Source organism: Sebastes umbrosus, chromosome 6, assembly GCF_015220745.1.
Source record: "Sebastes umbrosus isolate fSebUmb1 chromosome 6, fSebUmb1.pri, whole genome shotgun sequence".
Lineage (NCBI taxonomy): Eukaryota > Metazoa > Chordata > Actinopteri > Perciformes > Sebastidae > Sebastes > Sebastes umbrosus.
In genome coordinates this window covers 32,924,060-32,943,056 of record NC_051274.1, presented here as the reverse complement: position 1 = coordinate 32,943,056, position 18,997 = coordinate 32,924,060, and the positions used below count along the sequence as shown (strand labels likewise).

The window sequence follows — 18,997 nt, the reverse complement described above, 5'->3', positions numbered from 1 at the left end:
GTAACTAACGATTATTTTTATTATCGATTAATCTGTTGATTATTTTATCGATTAATCGATCAGTTTTTTGGTCTATAAAATGGTGAAAAATGTCCATCAGTGTTTCCCAAAGCGTCCTCAAATGTCTCGTTTTGTCCACAACTCAAAGATATTCAGTTTACTGTTATAGAGGAGTAAAGAAACCAGAAAATATTCACATTTAAGAAGCTGAAATCAGAGAATTTAGAATTTTATTTTCTTAAAAAACTGATTAATCGATTATCAAAATAGTTGGTGTTTATTTTAATAGTTGACAACTAATCGATTAATCGTTGCAGCTCTACTTTTAACTCTTAAAAACCACCAGTGAGACTGTGCGTACATACCGTGATTCACTGGCACCCAAGAATATACAAAGATGAGTGGTTCTCAAGGAAAATGTAAGCATTTACGATGGAAACGATCCCTTTAACCGACCTTATTCAGCACATATTGTGTGTTTGTTTGGTCTCTTTATTGATGAGTTATTGATACGATGAGTGATGATGATTTAAAATCCCCTCATAGAAGCTATAAAACATCTCTGAAACAACATGAAGATCTGGATTACTTACCTAAACAAAGTCCATATTTGGAAGAGCAGAGCGTGAGGAAGTGAAGCAATCACCTTTAGATGAGTAGTTCATCAGACTATGACTATATATATATACATCACCACTAAATTCACCAGAAGTGATTAATGGAATATTTACACTTTAAAAGTATTAATAACTTCAATGGAACTGCAATTGCACCTGATTGTGCCACCTGTGCAGTGGAACCTGCCTCTTAAATTTTAAATCCAGGAAACTAGAGCTGCAACTAATGATTATTTTCATTATCGATTAATCTGTTGATCATTTTCTCAATTAATCGATCAGTTGTTTGGTCTGTAAAATGGTGAAAAAAGTCAATCAACGTTTCCAAAAAGAGCCAAGAAGACTTCCTCAAATGTCATGTTTTGTCCACAACTCAAAGATATTCAGTTTACTGTAGGGCTGTCAAAGTTAACGTGATAATAACACGTTAACGCCACTAATTTCTTTAACGCATTGACCACTTTAAATTGTAGTGGGCTCTGTTTTAAAGCTAGAGTGAAGATACTGGCATCATATGAAACTAGAAAACTTAAAGGATCTAAATAACGCTCCAAACTTACGCTAAATTTTGGCGAGGAAAACCTATCGTGGCCATTTTCAAAGGGGTCCCTTGACCTCTGACCTCCAGATCAGTGAATGTAAATGGGTTCTATGGGTACCCACGAGTCTCCCCTTTACAGACATGCCCACTTTATGATAATCACATGCAGTTTGGGGGCAAGTCATAGTCAAGTCAGCACACTGATACACTGACAGCTGTTGTTGCCTGTTGGGCTGCAGTTTGCCATGTTATGATTTGAGCATATTGTTTTATGCTAAATGCAGTACCTGTGAGGGTTTCTGGACAATATCTGTCATTGTTTTGTGTTGTTAATTAATTTCCAATAATAAATATATACATGCATTTGCATAAAGCACTCTCATGTTGATAAGAGTATTAAATACTTGACAAATCTCCCTATAAGGTACATTTTGAACAGATAAATAATGTGCAATTAATTTGCGATTAATCACGATTAAATATTTTCATACATGGACAGCCCTAGTTTACTGTCATAGAGGAGTAAAGAAACCAGAAAATATTCACATTTAAGAAGCTGGAATCAGAGAATTTAGACTTTTATTTTCTTAAAAAAATGATTAATCGATTATCAAAATAGTTGCCGATTAATTTAATAGTTGACAACGAATCGATTAATCGTTGCAGCTCTACTGTTAACTCTTAAAAACCACCAGTGAGACTGTGCGTACATACTACCGTGATTCACAGGCACCCAAGAATAAACAAAGATGAGTGGTTCTCAAGGAAAATAAAACTTGGAAAGAAAAAGTTCGGAAACTTGTGTTTGGTGGATTATTTCTCTGTTGCATTGTATTTTATATCGTTGGAGAGCCTGTTTATTTACCTTCACAATGATGTCCAACTTGTAAGGATCATGCATTTGTGGGATCGATTAATCGTTGCACCTCTAGTTGCATCAAAGCCACTGATGGGCCTTATATAACCTGTGTGCCCACCTTGCCCTTATACCAACACCACCATGTATCCGGCTCATGAATTATTCTCATGTGCGTAAGTGTCACCAGTTCTTGTGTCTGAAACGTATCATTATCTCAGAGTTTCGTTGGAATTATAGGAAACAATCAGGCGGAGGAACTCATTGACGTTGCCACCAGTACTCGTGTCGTTGTGTGTGTGCGTGTGTGTGTGTTGACGTGTTTCCTGTTTCTACCACCATTTCTCTGAAGACTCCAAAGAACTGACAGCTCTGACCCATATACACACAAACACACCGGCTTCCTCTAAAGCTTCATTATTTGACTCAACTTAAGAGGAATCCTACAGATGGCTCAAAGCCAGCATGCCTCATCTGCCTTCCTCGCCTGGTGACGACTTTACTGTGAATCATCTGATGAAACTCTTTTAAAGTTGGTTGTATAACTTCCTCACGCTCTACTCTTCCAACATGGACTTTGTTTTGGTAAGTAATCCAGATCTTCACGGTTGTTTCAGGGATGATTTATAGCTTCCGAACGAACACACATTATGTGTCAATATGTGCTGAATACGGTCGGTTAAAGGGATTGTTTCCATCGTAAATGCTTATATTTTCCTTGAGAACTACTCATTTTTGTATATTCTGTGACGGTGGAGCACCGGTGACTCTGGGGGATGTTGTGCAAGAGATTTACAGTATAAACTGTACGTACAGTCTCACTGGTGGTTTTTAAGAGTTAACAGTAGAGCTGCAACGATTAATCGATTCGTTGTCAACTATTAAATGAATCGCCAACTATTTTGATAATTGATTAATCAGTTTGAATAATTTCTTAGGAAACTTAAAGTCTAAATTCTCTGATTCCAGCTTCTTAAATGTGAATATTTTCTGGTTTCTTTACTCCTCTATGACAGTAAACTGAATATCTTTGAGTTGTGGACAAAACGAGACATTTGAGGACGTCATCTTGGGCTTTGGGAAACACTGATCCACATTTTTCACCATCTTATAGACCAAACAACTGATCGATTAAACGAGAAAATAATCGACAATGAAAATAATCGCTAGTTGCAGTACTGTAGTTTACATTAAGGTTCAGCATGTTGCTTCTTATCAGTTGCAAAACACCAAGGCTGTAGTGTTGATGAGAGGAGTTATATGTGGATGAGTGAAGTGATTAATGGGGCTCTCTGTCATCGTGTTGCAACTCAGGTAGCACCGAAATCTACACGTTTAATAACCTAATAAATTGTTCAATTTACAGATTATTTAATTAAGGGGAGACACCCCAGGTGAATAGAGTAAATAATTGAACTAATAGATATCACCATGAAACTTCCTTACTTGATTACTTACAAGAAGCCAATTCTTTTTTGTATTACATGTTCTCTGAAAGTGTACGTTTAAATATGCAAATCTAATGGTTACTTTTACTCAAATTAGGAGAAATCTACAGACACAAACAGACAAAGTAATAAAATAAACACCTAAATGTGTATTTTGGATCGTTCCACTAGTCTGAAAGAAGACGTGTTATGAAAGCAAAGTAGCCCAAAATCTCAAAATTGATAAGTGCATGAAAAACTATGTTTTGACCTGGGGCGTAACGCCTTTATCATTTCGTCAGCAAAGAGCCCTTTTACCGACAACCCTGTTGGTCTGTGGCGCTCCTTCAGATTTGAGGCCAGTTTATGATTAACTGTAAACTTTCTTAAGGATCCTGTTTTACCTCCCTCATCTGTTCTCGAGCTGTGTTTGAGAAAAGGTGTGACCTCTTTAGAGAGGAGAGTTTTCTTTTATTCCAGACAGAGTTTGTATCATATCCCTGTCTAACTTATACCTACAGGTTTGTCTCTTGAGTACGAAAGCCCTAAACGGAAAAGATTCAAATATTTTTTTTTAAACACCGTTATCTCGAGAAAACAAGATGATTAACTCGTTATCACAAGAAAACAAAAAGGTTGTTTTCTTTTATTGCTTATAATGTTCGGGTCAAATCAGATCAAGCAGTCATGGCTGTATACGTCCCAGGCTGTGATTTTGTGTCTGTAATGTAGTCAGAGATGTCTTCAACTCAAATGTATCACTCATTGTCAGTAATTATTCATTAAAAATGTTTTTACCAGCAAACAAAAATCAAAGAATAATGACATTTCCCTCACAATTTTGTGGTATTTTCTTTTTGATTTATAAGGGACACAGTTAACATGTTTTATACTGCTAGTGAATATAATCCATACAATCCACTTATTTCCATTTATTACACGGCTTTGTTGAATACTCGATTCTGATTGGTCAATTACAGCGTTCTACGGTCTGTTATTTCTTTATAAAAGACCGTTGCTATGTATAACAGACCGTTGCTATGTATAACAGACCGTTGCTATGTATAACAAATCGTTGCTATGGGCGCAGCTCTGATGTCAGACTCTGGCGGACCGTTTTCGTACTTGAGGCCCCACAGAACAGAACAGTTGGACAGAAGGATGTTTAGAAACTGACTGTAAAAGTGTGAAGCATCTATTTCATGCAAGACAATCCTAACATCTCCGTCCTTAGATCACATTAAGATGGAGGAGGAGCCGTGCTCTTATCTATATTATGAAGGTTTTAACAGAGGGGGTTTGTTCATATATCATTCATAGCCTGATTTATAGAACATTTTATTCCTAAAAAACTGGTGAAAATGGATTTTTTTTATGGCTGTTGACAGTATTTTCTGATTTGTGGAGTGATAAAAAGCAATATCCAAAATCCCCTCTGTAAAAACCTTTGACTCTAATATGTCAACAAAATGAAACAAGAATTGTTTTAACCTGACTTTATCCAATGTTCAGATTTTCGTTCTGGAAATGTATGGAAATTAGCACATATTTAAGAAGATAATGCCTCATTTGCATATTTAAACATACATTTTCAGAAAACTTGTAGTACAAAAAATAATTGCCTTGATGTAAATAACCAACTGGGGAAGTTTCATGGTGATATTTAATAGTTAAAAAACAGTTTGATAAGATCTGTTCCTTGATAGTATGTGTTTTTGTATAGGACGGATGTCAGATATTTGAATATTTAGACCTGCTTGATATGAAAGGTGCATGAAAATGAAAGAACTAAAGATGCCCGTGCAGTGACTTGACGAGTTGTGTTGAGCCGTGTGGTTCCCACTCCAGCTGTCCTCTTGTATGGCAGCTGTAACGTCATCATCTTCTTCTCCAACGCAGACCTGAAACCTCGTCTTTTGTTTCAGGTTTTTCCGCTGATGCTTACCTTCCTGTCCGCCGGACAGAGTCACACTGAGTTTACAGAACAACAGGGGAATTCAAGGCATGAAAAGTGTCAATCTGGTAAGTTGTTAACAAAGAGCTTCGTGCATTGTACATCTAGTGGATGATTAATCACATACTAACTCGTTCTCTTTCTCCTTTTCTCCACTGTTTCCCAGGATATTATAAACCTGATGGTGATTGTTCAGTTGGAAAGCTCAGATGTGAAAAATGCGGTAATGGAACATATACAGATATACCAAACTGTACAACCAAATGCCTAAGATGTAAGACATGTGGTAGTAAGTATCTTGTTCAAATACCATGATTGGTTTGGGTGATGTCAGCTTGTGGGGATATTGTGTAAGCTTTTTAAGTTAAAGGACCCATCCCATTGGCTTTTTGTCGATGCTAACTTCCTGGTTGTCCTACAAAAATACGTCATACCTGGAGCACCCTATTGTGTTGCCCCCTTGTCAGGACTGTGTGTTAATGCTGTGGATTGAGACAGAAACACTGTTTTGATTTTTCCCCAGATTATGAGGTGGTAGAAAAGCACTGCTCCTTTAAAAGTAATGTGGTATGTAAGTGTAAACCTCAATACTTTTACAAAATAAAGCCTTCCAATGAAACGTATTCGCAAAAACCATCATCAGAGCATTGCACGGAGTGTACCTATGATCGTAAAGGTAAGTGAAGTCAAAGGGAGTTAAAGCCCTATATTGGCATCCTGGCTTATTCAATATAATATACTCTAAAAAGAAAGAATATCATTCTTTGAATTCTCACAATTTAATTTTTTTTTCCAGATCTTCATGATTATCCCGACTATAAAAGGTGGGAGAACGTACAATATCACAGATGGCAGACATGTTTAGATTTTTTTTTTTTTTGGGTGACAAAATGGAGAACGACCTAATCCTAAACAAAATCCATCTGCATACTGTAATGATAGCTTCTAATAAATCCTGGGAGCTGGGGAGAGATCTTTTCCTCAGTGTATTAATTTTTTTCTTTGGCTATTAAAGGCTATTAAATAGGCGTTATAAGTCACTATAAGCATCATAGATGTGGGTCAATAGGGGCCTACTACACCCACTAGTAGGCTTCTATTCACACGGTCGATCAAGTTATAAAAGAAGTCGATAGCGACCTCTAGTGACAGGAGCAGAAGCGGAAGTCAGGTGTTGAATAGACAACATGAAACTCCATAAGGGGTGGAGGTCTGGGGCGATGGATGGGACCAACAACATGTAGTTTTCTTTGTGTTAACATCCCTTAAGTTTCACTTTCACTATTGAAACAATTATTTTAACCCAAAAGCACGATGTTTTCCCCTAAACTTAACTAAGCGTTTTTATTGCCTAAACCTAAAGAAGTTGTAGTTTTGTTTCCTAAACCTAAAGAAGTTGTAATTGTTGTTGTCTAAACCTAAAGAAGCTGTAATTGTTGTTGCCTAAACCTAAAGAAGTTGTAGTTTTGTTGCTTAAACCTAAATAAGTCGTAGTTTTGTTGCCTAAACCTAAATAAGTTTTAGTTTTGTTGCCTAAACCTAAATAAGTTGTAGTTTTTGTTGTCTAAGCCGAAATAAGTTGTAGTTTTTGTTGCTTAAACTTAAAGAAGTTGTAGTTTGGTTGCCTAAACCTAAAGAAGTTGTAGTTTTGTTACCTAAACCTAAAGAAGTTGTGCGTTTGTTGCCTAAACCTAAATCAGTTGTAGTTTTGTTACCTAAACCTAAAGAAGTTGTAGTTTTTGTTGTCTAAGCCTTAAGACGTTGTAGTTTTTGTTGCCTAAACCTAAAGACGTTGTAGTTTTTGTTGCCTAAACCTAAAGAAGTTTTAGTTTTTGTTGCCTAAACCTAAAGAAGTTGTAAGTTTTGTTGCCTAAACCTGAAGAAGTTGTAGTTTTGTTGCTTAAACCTAAAGAAGTTGTAGTTTTTGTTGTTTAAGCCTTAAGACGTTGTAGTTTTTGTTGCCTAAACCTAAAGAAGTTGTAGTTTTTGTTGCCTAAACCTAAAGATGTTGTAAGTTTTGTTGCCTAAACCTGAAGAAGTTGTAGTTTTGTTGCTTAAACCTAAAGAAGTTGTAGTTTTTGTTGCCTAAACCTAAAGAAGTTGTAGTTTTGTTGCCTTTTTGTTTCTGTTCAAAATGTAATGTTTTATTCAGTTTTACAATGTGTTAGAATGTGTTGCTTTTAAGTTTCGCTTTTAACTTTTACAACGTAGTAGGCCCCTACTGACCCACATCTATGGTGCTTATAGCGACTGATAACGCCTATTTAATGGCCTGATAACAGTTGAATCGGGTGCAGCAGGGACACACTGTCCAGGCAAACACACTAAAAAGACTTACTACTTTTTGCTATCCACTTCATTTGACTAACTCAGACTGTTAAAGCCTCATATTAACTTCAGATAAACCAGAGGAATTACTTTTGTCCTCCTTCACTTCCATTGAAATCACATCAAGAAGGGATATTTTAATGAATACAGCAAGCAAAAACAGTTTTGATGATCATATGGGCACCCGACTGTTGTTTTAAGACGTGAAAGATAAAAAAAAAAAAACTAACCTTTAATGTATGGAAAAATGTGTTGTCAGATTCCTCATTTATCTTTATTAATTTCTCCTTTTTTTGCAACAGACAATGTACAACACCACCAACTCAAATTTCATTTCCTACAAATTCATCTGGAGCTACACCCACATCTGCATCTGCATCTGCATCTACATCTGCATCTACGTCTGCATCTACATCTGCATCTACGTCTGCATATACAAGAACCACAAACAACACATCGAGTCCTGTTGTGGATCTTCAACCTCACTGTTAGTACTAAATATGTGCTGTACTAAAAGTAAAGTGACAGAATAACTCACTGGTCCGTGGTTTTTGTCAGAGTTTTTGACAGAATTACTGTAATGATGTCGGTGTTTCTGTGTGTCCACAGCAGGGATTGAAACGCCCTGGTTGATTCTTGTGTTGGTTCTGGTGACACTTCTTGTGACACTTCTGGTGTTCCTGCTGCTCTTCGTCAGGAACCCGTTCAGATATCCAGACAGTTGTCTCGGATATCCAGACAGTTGTCTCTGCTGGAGTGTGAACAAAGAGCTGGTGCCGCCTGTCGAGGACCCTAAACTCAACGGTAGGTAACCGGTGGTGGAACGTGTCTAAGCACATTTACTCAAGTACTTAAATACAGTTTTGAGTTGTTCTTTACTTGAGTACTTACTTACACCTCTACTTCACTTGTACTTTTTTACATTTATTTTATCGCTCATAGAGATTAATATTTTACACACAAAAAAATATGATCAGCTTGTAAATATGACACAGTGTTATACATATTAAACTGCCCAAAAAGTGTGTAAAATAGCTCAAACTAAATACAACATTAAAATACTTCTTACACATTAAAGGTACAGTGTGTAGGATTTTGGCAGCATCTAGCGTTGTGGTTGCAGATTGCAACCAACTGAGTACCCCTCCGCTCACTCCTCCCTTTCCAACACTGCAGTAACGTGAGCCGCCGAGTGCAAAATCGTGGTAACATCGTTCACCTCGCTCTATGAAAACATAGAATATTATATTCCATTTCTGCCAATAGATCCCCCCGAAATGTTACTCACCGGCTCTTTAATTAACCTGTAATGATAATCCACTATTACGATTATAATAATTTAACACCGCCAGGACCCGTTATACCTACAAATTAGTCCTTTTACCTTTGATACTACATTGATAGTACATTTTGCTGTTAATACTTCTGTACTTGAATGCAGGGATTTTACTTGTAGTGGAATGTTTTTACAATGTGGTATTGTTACTTTTGCTTAAAGGACCAGTGTGTAACAATTAGGGGGCAAAATGATTGGCAGAAATGTAATATAATATCAATAAGTATGTTTTCTTTACTGTATAATCACCTGATAATGAGAGTCGCTGTGTTTTCGTTAGCTTAGAATGAGCCGTTTATATCCACATAGGCAGCGGGCCCTCTTCACGGAGTCCGCCAGAACGGACAAACCAAACGCTGGCTCTAGAGAGAGCCTTTTTTACGTTACCTGAAGGCCACCGTAGTTCTCCGACACACTTGTGAAACTGCACTAACGTGAGCCGCAGAGTGCAAAACTGTGGTACCACCAGCCGCCGTTTGACTTCCGTTGCTCCTAAAGTAGTGTTATTATGGTATGGATGGTCAAACCAAACTAAACTTTTCCTGCTTGGGGCGGAGTCAATGATGTTACTCGCTCCTGTCGCCGCCGTTCTCTCTTTCTCTTGCTTCACCACTCACTTCCCATGTACACACACACACTCTACACACTGGCTTTGTTCTAAATGACCTACGCTACTCTTACAACAACTGGCACTGGAGAGAGACATTCGCGTTTTCGCGTCGTCCTCTGTAGCTCTCCAACACGCTTGGCGCACAGTAGACGCTTCAGTTGGTTGCAATCTCCTCACCTCACCGTTAGATACCAACACATCCTGCACACTGGACCTTTACGTACAGTATCTACGTACTTTTTCACTGCTGGCAGTAATAGAAGTAATAGAAGCTGGTGGTATCCACTGGAGAGATAACAAATACTTCATATATACATTTTTGTGTAGTTTGTTTGTAGATACGCTGCAGATACTGTGACACGACACAAATTAAGATAAACTCTCATGTATGAAACCTTACACAATTAGAATATGTGTATACAAAGCAAGTTGAAAAGGTATTTATTCTTGCAGAAGGTATTTTCAGTGTTTAACCTAACCTTTTTTAAATGTTCTTTCTCGACTGTTCAAGCAGGAAACTTACTGATAAAATCTGTTTTCCTCCAAACAGAACAATGCGATCATCAAGGTAGCAGCCCGAACGCACTGGTATGTTCTCAGTTTCATATGTTTTGTGTTCTGTTGAGATTGAGATCGTAGCTGTAGGTGGACAGTCAGAGGGCCTTAAAGGTCAATGAGAGCAGGTGAAATGTTGAATGTTGAACTAAAGCTGTGATAAAATATCATGATTTCTTAGTGTTTTAGAAATGCTGAAGAATGTCCCAACGTTTAAGAGAGGCGGTTTCAACAAAGACTTTCACTTTCTTTTTCTTTGTTCTTTTAAGACATTTAACATATCCGAGGAAACTCCCATGATGACTCTCAGTCCAGCCGCACCTGAACACCTAACCCACATCACTCCTCTGCTGCCAGACGCTGAACACAAAGGTAAGATTCACTATTTGATGCACGGCTAAATAATGTATTAAAGATAATGTAAGATCTTAGAAAAATGTGGCAGGGGTCATCAGAGGTCATCTCATGATATTGCTACTAAAGATAACGTGAATATAGAGTCATAGAAAGTATTAAAGGCAGCTCGGAGGTGTTGAATCAAGCTGTCATGAGATCAGCAAGCAGAGCAGTTTCGTTGCTGTGGTGAGATGAGACGGAAGACTCATATTTATCAAAGAGTCATTTTGCCTCATGAAAGTAAGAAACTACAACTGCAAAAACACATTTGTGAAATTGTTCTAAAATAGAGTCAAGTCAAGAGTTCTTCTGGGGTGCTTGTGAAACTGTATTTTTGAGGCGGGTTGTTGGAACAAACTATCTCATACATCCATTCCCATTGATAAAACAAAGCAGAGGAAGAAGTGTGACAGATTAACTTTATCTTAGATCTTAGAGAGCCTGTTTAGTTAGATTAGAAAGAAGTGACACTAACGGTATGTCATCATACCAGAAGTCTAAATTAGGGCAAAACCTGGAAACATGTTTATGGAGGACAAGTTGATAAACAATGTCAAGAAAATTGAGAAAGATCAGATATATTTGTTTTAGGGAATGATATATTTAAATGTCTGGGTCTCATGTCTTGTTGCATGGAAGCCTCCACTTTCACATTAACTACTTTACACGTGAGAGTAATTTTAAAGACTTCAAATACAAGTAATGCTGCTCTAACGTTGATGCTGGGATTCCTAGTTTGTTTGAAGTTCTTAACTGTCTCATTCAAGGTAAAGTCCCAGTTGAATATATTATGATGACGATGATGATATCACTTTATTATCAGATCAAGTTTGACATTTTTCTCAGCAGCTCGACTTGCGACATCAACACAGGAAACAAGGATACAAACATTACAACTCAGCTCCTCCCTTTCTATGGTTTTATCTCATAAATTTCAGAGCTTCTGTTTCATATTGTCCCCAGTGTATAATAGTGATAATAGGTGATCTAAATGTCAATTTGTGCTGATTGGACCATATTTGTACTACAAACCCTCCTTTAATTACCATCTACCATCGTCTGCCATCTAATAATGCGTATACCACAAACGTGTGTTATTGATCATAAAAGTATTTTGCTTCATACTAACATTTTTCAAGAAGCTTTGAACTCTCTCTGCATCTGAATCAGGACTCTTGCAAGGTGTAGCAAGTAGTCAAAGATTCCAGTGTCACCTCACACAAAGTCCAATTGTTGCATTGCAACACCCATGCCACCATACTATTTAGTATGCCAGAAAAAGTGTTAGTATGTCCCACTACATAGTTTGTCAATTGCAGTATGCCAAAAATGCCATTGAAAGAGGCTGGGTCATGCGTCATCAACGCGTCATATCTTTGGGGGTACAACACATGCGCAGTAAAACCTGGTCTGCATTTGCCGAAATTGAGTCAATCGCAACGCACGACAGCAACTTCAGCTACGCTGCGCATGTGTCATACCCCATACCCCAAGACCCGTGTCCGCCCGTATCACAGCCTCCTTCAATAGGCCTTGAAAAATACCAGGATGTCTTACTGCATCAGGTCACATTTTGCAGTACGCAAGCCAGCATGCTGTTCTGGCTATTCTGACCCACAATCTTCTGTACAACAGATACATGAGCAAGAGGGTCAAAGTTCAAGGCGCAATGTTATGACGAAGTAGTGCGTCCCAATTGTAAGCATACTGCATGCAACAGTACGTACTACTGGGGCAGTAGCTACAGTATGTACTGAAAGTAAAAGTATGAAATTTGGAACGTAGTCCAAGTTGAGAGGAAATAGTTTATAATGTGGTTTTTTTTTTGCACACTACTTCTTCAGCTTCACTCTCAGCTTCCAACACATCACAACTGTTAAAATGTTGCATCCTTTGTCATCACTCACGCCAAACGCCTTGTGGTGAAAAATAAAAAAAAAAGTGTCATGGTGACACTTTCCTCCCGTGTGATTACTGATGTGGTGAACTATCTCCAGCTACAGTGTTCGCACATTTAGAGCGGTAGCCTTTTCATCTCTGCTCGTTTAGCACGTTGTTTATCATTGATCAGCCATGTGGCGCACAGTGTGGAGGTGGCAACTGGGAAACAGGACGCCTTCGCTGTTTCGCATCAGTCAGCAATTGGACGTTAAGGGGAAACGGCAAATCAGATAGCGAGGGCATGTCACTTAGCTGTGAATGATGTGCATCCTTGTGCATCATGTTTTAACTCCTTTCTTTGAAATCGTCACCGTCCGCACACGTTCAGATGTTATTTATAGTAATATGAAGTGTTAAAAGTTGAAAGGTTAAGAGGTTGAAAAGCCACATAGATTTTCCACTGCTTCTTTTCTTATAAGACTTGAGTAGTTTCCGTTATTTAAAGCAGATTACAGTAGATCAGTGCTTCACTCTCGATAATGCAGTTTAAGTTGTTTTATTACTTATTGCCTGATACAGCCCTGTGTTGCCAGACAAACCTCTGAAATTCAGTTAAAATACTTTTAGGAAGATTAACTGCATTTCCTGTCGTTAATGATGTAATGTCGTTGTGTCTGGCATTTATGGCTGAGCTGAAAACCCCCTTGTGTTCGTAGTGCTGTTGGCATTGTGGTAAATATTATGTTCTCTATTCTCTTTCAACTTGAGCACGGTGGTTTTTTACTGTAGTCACGGAAATTTTATGAGGTGGACATCTTAACAAACCTGCATCCAGACTTGTGCTCTGTGTTTTAAATTTAAGATTTCCTTTGTTTATTTGTTTATTGTCACTCTAGGCATACAAAGAAATTACTTTTGGTGACTTCCAGAGACCAGCAGCAAGAGAACAAGATAAAACAAGACATTAAGATAAAAACAAAAGGAATAAAAGATAATGAATACTAAAATAAACACTAAAAAGGTATTGCACAGCAAGTTAGATGTGTGAATAATAAAGTGTTGGGGGTGCAAACAGGAAGAACTAGTGACATGAACGACTTCTAATGCCACAGTGCGGCAGCGTGGAGCTCTAAGGCACAGAGGTTAAGATCTATATCAAGCTTTGACAATAGTTGTTCGTAGAATCAGCATATTCGTGGTTTTCTTTAAGAGCACCTCCTGACATGATGCTGATCTCCTGACATGGTCAACTCCAATGCCTCTGCACAGTTTCTGTATCTTGATTATCTTTAGTTTAGCTTGAATTGTTGGCCAAAAAACAGACAAACACACTCTTGCGGCTGACCTTTTTTCGCCGGAAGATTGGCAGTTCAATTACCCGGCTCCTCCAGTCCGCATGTCGAAGTGTCCTCGGGCAAGATGCTGAACCCCAAATAGCTCCTGAAGGCTGTGCCATCGGTGTGTGAGTGATTAGATTAGAATCTGATGAGCAGGTCGGCTGCTTGCATGGCAGCCTCTGCCATCAGTGTGTGAATGTTGACATGTAGTGTAAAGCGCTTTGAGTGGTCAGAAGAGTAGAAAGGCGCTGTATGAATGCAAGTCCATTTACCATTTACCATCGTCTGTGATTCTCTCCTTTCAGCCGCCAGACAAGAGGAGCCATCGGAGCACTGGCCGGCCATCGTCCTCTACGCGATCATCAAGGAGGTTCCTCTGCGTCGGTGGAAGGAGTTCCTGCGTCTGTTGTCGGTGGCCGACCAGCAGCTGGAGCGGGTGGAGCTGGAGGCCGGACTGGGTCTGGGCTCCATGGAGAGGCAGTACCAGATGCTGAGGCTGTGGAGCCAGCGCTCCTCTGCCAGCCTGAACGACGTCTTCTCGGCCTTGCACTACATGGATCTGTCCGGCTGTGCCCAGCTGCTGCAGGAGAGCCTGGAGAAGCTGCAGTGAAGGCCTGAACTGAAGCCTGCAGAAGTTACACAGACCAGGGTTTCAATGGGGACACCTGAGGTAGTGGCTAGAGGGGAGCCCGCAAACTGGGGAAACTCTCTCGAATGGTTAAGGTTAGGCATTTACCTCGAATGGTTAAGGTTAGGGTAGATCGTCGGGCAGCGAGTCTCGCGAGAGTTTTTGCAGATCTCAGATCAGATTTCGCAGTTTTCGGTAGGGATGCACCGATACCACTTTCTTTCAGACCGAGTACAAGTACTTACATTTGGGTACTCGCCGATACCGAGTACCGATACGAGTACTTCTCTCTGCCAAAAGACCCTCATTAACAGCCAGCTGAAGGGTGTGAGCGACACACGGCAGACTGGGGAGTCCCGCAGACGAGGCGGTGCGCCGCGATCGGCTCTAGGTCGGCTTGGAAAGGCTCGGGGCGAAAGTGTCTCGCACCCGCAGCTTTACAGCGCTCACCGCCCGGACCTCGCCGCACCGTGACGTGGCTCCCTGCTCCCGGTGCGACTGTCGACCGGGGCCCCAACCGCGTCGTGCCGCGAGTACATGTGCACAGTATCAGACCCGATACCCGAAACTGGTATCGGTATCGGTGCATCCCTAGTTTGCGGGCTCCCTTCTAGACACGACCGACACCCGAGGCTGCACCTGGGGACGCAAGCACTATATTATCTTACAATGATCAGTGCTTCCACCGTGGACAACTTCTACATGGTATAACCACAGAAAGCTGCAGTAATGTCACAAATGACTCACACTGAGTGATGCAGATGGATTTTATTATCTCGCTAAGAGTTAAATGGCATTACGGAGCACTGTGGAAAGGCCAAACTACCACTGGGGTATTTCCTCTTTTCCTACTTCTTTTAAAGCTGCAGTGGTTAGAAACGGAGCTAATATGATTATAAAACGGTCGCTATATCCTGACAGTAGTGCATGAGACAGGTAATCTGTGTCCTCCGGTGCTCCTAACGGCATCTGCAAGATTTCACAGACTGGAGAAAAACAACCAATCAGAGCCGATCTGGAGTCTTACCGTCTCTGAGCAGCTGTCAATCACTCGCCGAGCAAACGGTCAAACTAGGCAGCGCTGATCAAATAGGAATCAATATTCTGTTACTGTAATGCCTATTTCTCTCCTCAAATGTTTTCAGAATCATCTTGTAGTGTACTGTGTAGCTGTAAAATGAGAAAGTTTGGGACCCGGCAGCCATGCTGAGATCAAGTTGAGGAAATACCAAGCACCGCCCACCAGCCGGAGCAAACTTTATCATTTTACAGCTAAACAGTACACTACAGGACGGCAGGGTGGTGCAGTGGTTACCACTGTCGCCTCACAGCAAAAGGTTTGGAGGTTCGAATCTGGGGTGGAGTTTTTATGTTCTCCCCGTTACAGCGTGGGTTTTCTCCGGGTTCTCCGGCTTCCTCCCACCGTCCAAAGACATGCAGGTTCATTGTTGACTCTAAATTGCCCGTGGCTGGCGACCTGTCCAGGGTGTACCTCACCTTCATCCAATGTCAGCTGGGATCGACTCCAGCCCCCCCCCGTAAGAGGTTACACATAATGGATGGATGGATGGATGTTTCTGAAAACATTTGAGGAGAGAAATAGGCATTACAGTAACAGAATATTGATTCATATTTGATCAGCGCTGCCTAGTTTGATCGGAGTTCAGTGTATTTATTGCTTATGCCTATATTTAATCTTATTTATTCTTATTCTTGTTGTGTGCCTACCTTACTTCACGAGTGATTGACAGCTGCCTCCGTTGAATGAACAGCCAATAGGAACGCTCTCTCTCTCTCTCTGAAATGACCTGTGATTGGTCAAAGTCTCCCATCGCGGGCTAGATGTTCTGAAGCCTGAAAACAGAGCCATGATGAGGAGCAGAAGTCTCTCTCAGAACACTTGAATTACAATATGCTGAAAGGTTATTTTGGATTTTTTGCCCAATGATGCCATAAAACTATACTACCTACTGCAGGTTTTAATGGGTAAATATCATCAAATGCGCTCCAGATACGTGTATTATGTTTCCTTATAGCTTTATTTTACCTCCAAATTGACACTTAAAATGCAGAATGTATTGTACATATTATAGAAAATACTGGATTTGTTGCAGCGCAGAGTGCAGAACTGGACAAGTGGCTTCCTCCAATGCAAGTTACAAGAACCACAAAAACAGTAGCATTTCTACGGAGGACATCGTGGCCTGTAGGCTTCTAGTAATCTAGGTGGACATTTAAAAAATAAAATAAAATAAAATAAATGGGGAATCCCCTTCCAGTAGCCGTACTGTCAAAAACACACCACTTAACCTCCAGCTTCTTGTGTGCCATCTCTTAAAGGTCAACAGTTGAGGGCTGTGGTTTTACAGCAGAACTGTGAATGTATAAATGTGTGAGTTGTTAGCAGGAAGAAAAACTTCCTTTTTTGACTTCTTAAGAAGAAGATTGTTTTATACTTCCTGAAATTGGTGCTTATTTTTTTTTTTATAGCATTTAACTAGTCAAAGTAAAGACTACTCAAAGAGTTTGAGTATTTCAACTGTGTGTACATCTGTGATGTTTAAGCAGCGCATCGACTTTATCTTCTCCTTTGAGAATGAAAGTCGGGTGTAACAACTCAGCCGCTGCACCCTCGTAAAGGGAAGAACACTGAAATCCCCGCAAGGACGTCAGGTTTTCAGTTTCCTGCAAAAGAAATGGTGTCGAGGTGCAGCAGGCTGGGTTTTTCCTCACCACACATATTCAAATTCCATCCGAACTGATGGTTTCCTGCTGTTGTGGGGTGTTGGGGTATCTCTCATTTGAGAGTTTTTGTGTGTCAATTCAGTTACTGACAGTAGAGGACTTTCCAGTAAATGGAGTTAATTATTAATGAATGTGAATCTAGGTCTGTGGTTTGTTGTCCTTGAGACGCATGTGTGTAAATATTTTATAATTATTATTTTGTTACATTACATTGGTACAAATGTGTGGTAACATGGCACCGTAAGGGTGTCATCATACAATATGTCATGAATAAAATTCTCTGTCCACAAGGTGGGAGTATCGGCTGAGTGTTTGAACAGCAGCAGCAGCAGCTGGTGTTTCAGTTTGAGAACAGGAGGACTTGGTACAAAGAAAATGCAGGCAGGGTGCTTGAGTAGCTTTTATTCTTGCGTTGGATTAGACCGATCTCATGAATTGCAAATTCTGCTGCAGCACAAAGAACAGCTGTCCTACATTGTCCATAGTCCCTGGATAGAAAAAAAAAGCATAGATCCCATACAGAGAGATTCTGTAGACATCTTAAATTCTGATAGCAGGGTTAAATAAACATTCACGTGTTGATATCAGTGGCGGCTGGTGGAAAACCAACCCACGGTGGTGTTATGTTATTTTATTAAGTTATTTCTTTTGCACTTGCACCTTCATTTTATGTACAGGCTCAGTGCTGCTTGATATATGTGCTCTCATATTGCTATAGGTACAGTCGTACAGCACAATCATATGTTTTAAAGACCCTACAGGGTCATAAGTGTCCTTAGGAGGCAGTCCGTGAACTTCGACATCCCCTCAATGTCCCCACATTGTTCCATTAAGTAGGGATATAATATATAATATTTTTTGTCCATAGGCCCAGAGAATACATAAATGTACAGAGAGGAAAAATAACTTGTTTATTTTTACTTATATTAGGAGAGAAGAGAAGATAAATATAGAAAAGGAATTGAAATAGAATAAGTAAATAGATGAATAAATAAAAGTTAGGGATAAAGTTAGAAAATATAAATAAAATAATAAAATAATACAATAGGAATAATAATAAACAAAAATAGATAGAAACTAAATAGGGAAAATAAATAAATAAATAAAATAAAATAAAAATAAAGAGAAACAAAATAAATAGTGATCATAAATCACAACGAAATAAATAAATACTAACAAAAATGAATAGAAGAATAAAAAAACATATATTCATTTAGTTCACCCATTAAGAAAAATGAAGTTATTGGCGACCACTTGGTTAAGAATACATCTGTCCTTATCTGTCCTATTTTTTCATTTTTATTCTGTAAATCTTTTAATCTGGAAAGAACTTTGTGTTTAAGTTTGACAAGTTTTTTTTTAATATATTTTAAAATTATTTAAATTATTATTACTACACTAATTACTTATCTCTACTTTCTTATGTAAAACGAAAGCAGTAAAACAATAGTTTATGAGATTTCTTAAAAACAACCAGTGCAGCCTCAGAGTGGGAATAAACCTTTATGATGTCACTACATTCCAACTGTACCTGAACGCACCATTTTGGGACACATGCTGACGTTTGAAACAAAGAATATCATATTTGTGGCGTCTAATCTATTAATTTGGGCCACTCCATTATGTTCACTATATTTTATTTAGTCTATGGAAGATGCTAATAGCCTACAACATGGGAAAATATCTAGTTTCGTGTAGGAAAAGTTACTGTTGGCCCACATTTTCACATCTTCTGCCTCTAAAAATGTCAAGAGGAAATAATTAACGCTTTTCTGGTGATGTTTAA

General features: G+C 39.2%; 1 protein-coding gene across 1 annotated transcript; it reads left to right on the top strand.

Annotated features, from left to right (window-relative positions):
• The first annotated feature begins 2,352 nt into the window (after positions 1-2,352).
• On the top strand, positions 2,353-14,640 carry si:ch211-112c15.8 (tumor necrosis factor receptor superfamily member 1A). The gene is made up of 10 exons (XM_037771688.1): positions 2,353-2,599; positions 5,367-5,463; positions 5,562-5,684; positions 5,919-6,071; positions 6,192-6,219; positions 8,026-8,210; positions 8,333-8,527; positions 10,220-10,257; positions 10,494-10,596; positions 14,144-14,640. Exons 1-10 carry the CDS (start codon positions 2,585-2,587, stop codon positions 14,446-14,448), a joined length of 1,242 nt encoding a protein of 413 aa, XP_037627616.1. The 5' UTR covers positions 2,353-2,584; the 3' UTR covers positions 14,449-14,640.
• Positions 14,641-18,997: the final 4,357 nt, after the last annotated feature.